This window comes from Cottoperca gobio, chromosome 17 (assembly GCF_900634415.1).
Source record: "Cottoperca gobio chromosome 17, fCotGob3.1, whole genome shotgun sequence".
Classification (NCBI taxonomy): domain Eukaryota; kingdom Metazoa; phylum Chordata; class Actinopteri; order Perciformes; family Bovichtidae; genus Cottoperca; species Cottoperca gobio.
This window is the reverse complement of record NC_041371.1, coordinates 1718087-1723659: the sequence shown is the minus strand read 5'-3', so window position 1 is coordinate 1723659 and position 5573 is coordinate 1718087. Positions and strand designations below refer to the sequence as shown.

General features: G+C 39.4%; 1 protein-coding gene across 1 annotated transcript in view; it reads left to right on the top strand.

Moving 5' to 3' along the window:
• The first annotated feature begins 2450 nt into the window (after positions 1 to 2450).
• The window catches only part of retreg1 (reticulophagy regulator 1), a 17943-nt gene continuing 14820 nt past the window's right edge, over positions 2451 to 5573 (top strand). Inside the window, exons 1-3 of the mRNA XM_029453610.1 lie at positions 2451 to 2697; positions 3757 to 3863; positions 5543 to 5573. Of these exons, the coding sequence (XP_029309470.1) occupies positions 2501 to 2697; positions 3757 to 3863; positions 5543 to 5573 (335 nt within the window). The 5' untranslated portion in view covers positions 2451 to 2500. The remainder of the gene's footprint in view (positions 2698 to 3756; positions 3864 to 5542) is intronic.

The window sequence follows — 5573 nt, the reverse complement described above, 5'->3', positions numbered from 1 at the left end:
GAGAGAGAGAGAGAGAGACAGAGACAGAGAGAGAGAGAGAGAGAGAGAGAGAGAGAGAGAGAGAGAGAGAGAGAGAGAGAGAGAGAGACAGAGACAGAGAGAGAGAGAGAGAGAGAGAGAGAGAGAGAGAGAGAGAGAGAGAGAGATAACTGTTAACACAGCATTAGAAGAGAACAAACAGGCGAAGGGACAACAAAGCAAAGTCTGTACAAACCAGAGCTGGAATTTTCGAGCCTGATCTTTTGTTGCTCAGGGAAATTCAGTCCAATTAGTGGCTGACACACAAGCACACGCACGCACACGCACACACACACACACACACACACACACACACACACACACACACACACACACTCACACACGCACACACACCACCTAACAGACATCTACGGTTCTCTGTTATCGGTGTGTGAGAGTACAACAAAACATGAATGAGTGCCTGCACACTAATGTTTAAGTGTGTGTGTGTCTATGAGTGTGTGTGTGTCTATGTGTGTGTGTGTGTCTATGTGTGTGTGTGTGTCTATGTGTGTGTGTGTGTGTGTGTGTGTGTGTGTGTGTGTGTTTCAAATCACTGTTATGAAGATTTGTTCTTCATAAAACGTATATCTCAGCAGATACATTTCGAGATCCCTATTTTCTCGTACATCTTTGTTTCTGTTACAATATGAGACTTCTGGTACAGTTCTGGTTTTGCACTTTAAGTACAACCAAAGGATCGACCGACGTCAGAAACCACAGAACATCTTCACATATAATTCAAACTCTTCAAACATGGGTTGAATTCAATGCTTGGCTCATTGTTACAGCTCATTTAATATCTTCTGTGTGTAGTTTTGGGTCAATCTTTAATTGATTAAAAACATGTTAAAAGCATGTTTGTTGTATGTGGAGATTTCAACACTTTGATAAATCAGCAGGGGGAGTTTGCTCAGTTAGATGTAAATCATTGCACCTGCAGAGACGTGCATGTCAGCAGATCCATCACAACTGAAAAAACAAACTGTGATCTGGTTGAAAGCTTGTCAGTGGGCTTTGAGTGTTTGGCCAACACAGTGCAGGTGGCCTGTGAAATGAGTCATCATCGCACCTCGATTGCCGTTACTCCCCAAAGTTCGTTGCTGAAGCCAAATGTATTGTTCCTGTGACTGCAGGTATGTGTGTGTTCATAGTCGGACCGTTGGGCTGGTTTTATTCTGCAAATTCAGTTGCATTTGGCAAATTGGCACGTGCAAAATGGCGGGATTGTGACCAAAAGCATGCGTGCAGCACTTTCATCATTGCAGTGTGTGCAGGCTGACCAGCCAAACTTGTCAAAATGTTAACTCTGCATTGGTAACCCCTCCTGCCTCACAACACACTGTGTACTTTCTCTTGTTTGATGAATCAGGAACAAACCGCCCAATTATTCAGATAACAGCAGGTGGATATAAGGTCTCTCACCGCCAACGGTGTGGTTATAAGCACTTTAACATAAAACATGCAGAAGATACATTTTAATCAACAAAAACAAACATTAAAGGTAATTTGATTCAAATTTATAACAAATGTTCATGCATCATATGTATATGTATATATAGGCCGATATGCATGCCTTTATACGCTTATATATAGTCACTTAATTGTAGTACTCATTTTTTCATTTTTAGAGCAGGTTATATATTAGTATAGTAATGCACAGACACATGACGTCACACTCCAATAAACACACACACACACACACACACACACACACACACACACACACACACACACACACACACACACACACACACACACACACACACACACACACACACACGAACACAGTAGCTGAAGTCTCGAGCTGCTTCAAGTCAGAATAAAATGGGACTCGATAAGACAGGAAGTGTGGTGATGTGGCATTTCACAATAAAAGGCATACAATGAAAAAGTACCATTACAGCCACTGAAATTAAATTCAATAACTTCCCAGAAGTTATTATTTTACTTCAGGTGTATTCTTTACTTCCATGCGTGTCAATGGGACATTTACCAAAACATAATAAAAATACACATCTTATAAAAATAGATAATAATAATAATAATTATACCTAAGTAAACAACAGTGTTGGGGAGTAACTAGTAGCATGTAACGTGCAGTAATTAAATGACAAAATACACGTAATCGCAATTATTTACAGTTTTTGAGAAAAGTAAGTAAGTAAAGTTATATTGAATATTTTTTAATAAAAGTTTGACAGTAATCAGTGTTGAGGTAATTAAAATAGTTACATTGCTTATTACATTATTTGTTTACAGTGTAACTAGTAATCTTTATCCTTCTCAACACTGCTGAACAAATAACAATAATGTAATTTAATGTCCCACTGCTTTTATTGTTTGTCGTTCCAAACGTGTTGACTTTTATTTTGAAAACACAGTACCGGAACTACTATCGTAAACCGTTCCGTCAGCTTGACACCGATTCTCTGCTGGAGGAGCGGAGCGGCAGAGTGCGAGGGGCCCCGGTAGTCTTCCAATGCTGGGGAGCCGGGAAACAGGAACCGCGGGCAGCGGGGATGCGGCTGCCCGGCCAGCGGTGATGCTGAGCCGGGCACACCGCTGGGAGGAGACGCCTCCTGGCCGCGCAGGGTGTCGTCTCACCGGCCTGGTCAGCTGGAAGCAGAGACCGTGCAGGACTTCAGCCCTGTTTGCTGCAGCCAACACGGTGATCTGGTAGGAACCATGACGCAGGGATATGGCACAGACTGAGAACACTGTACAGGAACAATTATATAATATGTATTATGTATAATAATGACCCCAAACCTCAGTAAAACATAATATTTCCTTTAATTAAGTTTACAGCAATCTTGTGTTTTTTTCTTTCCTTAGTATAATAATAATGTTTTTAAGGGCATACAATGACTTATTACTTTAATAGGTACCAATAACCTAAATAAATGGTATTCTTTACATCTCATGCTGCCACTATAATATTCCTAGGGCATTAAAAAAAATCTGAAGTTTGTAAATACTTCACACAGTTTATTAAAATGTTATTCTAGTTTATTATATAAATTCACAATAACATCCCAATATACATACTCAGGGCCGCAGCCAGGAGTTTATGCCCCCTCCTCCTGCCACAACATACACATTAAAAGAAATATATAAATGATATTTTCTATACATTTAATTTCCCCACACTGCCAGGAACTAAATTAAATACTAGTAGGGAAATACTAAAATCTTGGACACTGGAATCAGCCTTTAAAACATCCACTATGTTAGTTTTTAAATAGTGTAGTAGTATCCCAGGCTGCTAAACAAATCACAGAATATAGCAAGGAATAATATTTATTTTTAATAATAATTTGTAATTTATGTGTAATTCTTTTAACTCCTCCCCAAAATGTCCTCTGTGTCATAGCTTTTCTTTGTCATTTGTTTGTAAAATGTATATTCTTTTACATAAAGTACTGAAAACCCATGTTTTATATCATAAGCTTTGTAATCTTGAATCCTTTTGATTCTGAAATAATTATGTAAAGAAGCAAATTATGCAAATCACAGTATAAGATAGGATATAAGTGGCATTGAAATGCTGAACAAAGTCCATTCGATGAATAGTAATCAGCTGTGAACATCCATCAATGCACCAACAAAGATGACAAACAAATATGAACGTCTCCCTTCAAACATATGCCTTCATATAAGCGTTGACCTTCAAACCGAACAACGCTGCTGCAACACGACGCTGTAATAAACGTAACTTTTGTTTCCTCTCTTCAGGTTCGTGGCCTTCAGCTCTCTCCGAACCTTCAGCCTCCTCAGCCTCCTGCTGGCTCTGCTGGTCGTCACCGTGACCGCCAGAGACTTCGCTCGCTCCAGATCCACAGGTAACAACAAAATACCTTCATTTATATCATGCATGCATCTCAGAGTCTCTTTTACAAACTTAATCTTTTTAAATAATCTAGTTCAAGGTGTCTATGTAGCTCACAGCAAGATGAGGGTGCACAAACTTTAAAAGCCAGAGACTGACGAACACATTCTGTCCACGACACACCGAATGCTGCAGCTCCTGATAGTTTCACCAGTGTTGTATGAGGAAGACAAACCCAACGGTCTCTTACAAACTGCAGCGATGCACGCAGAAACCCGGAGCACAGGCAAATTGTAACGCAGCTAACTGAATAACATGGCAGCAGTTTGACGTGCGGCCACATGATTTCACCCTGATGGAGACTCGTTAGCCTGAAGAGAAAGGACGTCTGACAGGAGGATGAGACACAGATGGTGACTCATCATCCTCATCACTGCTCACCATTGTACTGCTATTTAGACGCATATTCCTCCTGTCTGATGCTTTTAAAAGCTTAATGAAAATAAGATGAAATGTATCTATACCAAGAGAAAGGATAAAAGCTTTTTCTTTACGTATTACTCAGCACTAGAAGGAGCAGTAATGAAGGCCAATTAAAGGGACAGTGGGGTTGTATTACCTACAGTAGATGACGCTCTGCACGTACCAAGTTTGGAAAGAATTAGGGCCCTTTAATCAGTTTAAATGTTCTCTATATTTAGAATATTTTCCCTGCTTTACCTTGCTGTCCGACAGTTCTTTCTGACGGAGAACTGTCGCCATCCATCTCTGCTCTCGCAAAAGCCACCAGAATCCATTGAAAAAACCATCAATTTTACTTTGCAGAAAACTAGGCTTGCTCTTCTTCTGCTGCCTCCATCGGTTAGTTCGCTTGTGTATTTGTGTGACTTTAGTTAGTTCAGATTCACCAAAGTCACACAATAAGATAAACAAGCTAACAGATGGAGGCAGCAGAAGACCAGCAACCTCCGTGTTCTGTGAGGTAAACTCGTTCTTTTTTTCAATGGAGTCTGGTGGCTTTGGCGAGAGCAGAGATCGCGGCTTCAGCTCCCCGTCGGAAACACTGGATATCGGTAAAGTGGTGAAAATATTCTAAATATAGTGTACACATAAACTGATATTGATTTTATTTACGTGTCTAAAATACATTTTGCTGCTGCCTTCGTCCTCAGCAGTACATAGCTTAGCTTCCGACACACTGACTGTGTATACGTGCATCATACAACCCCACTTCAAAACATGCAACTTTCCCTTTAACAACTACAAATGTTGGCTGTGCTTTTTAAACTTCTTTTACTTTATAGGCCTACTGTATTTGTATTGATGTAGACTTCCTGAATGTACAGAACTTACTGCTCTGCTTTTTAAATGATTATTATTAATGATGATAACAATAATACGTATAATAAACCTCGAGTGTGATCACAATACAACAAAACATGAACAACGATCCCAGTAAAGATCCCCCGAATAAAAAGCCAAATTAAGTAGTTGTAAGCAAGTAAGTATGAAAACATTTAAAGTGTTTATGAATGTACAGTATTTGTTATTAAAACTTCTATGAATACATCATTTATATTATCATCATTTATTATCTGTTTATACAACAGCTTTATATTTGATCAGCCATTTTACTTTTATTATTATTATATTTCCAGTGATGATGAATAATAGATGTCTTCTCTCCTGCAGGAGCTCACTTATGGCGCAGCATGACTGCAAG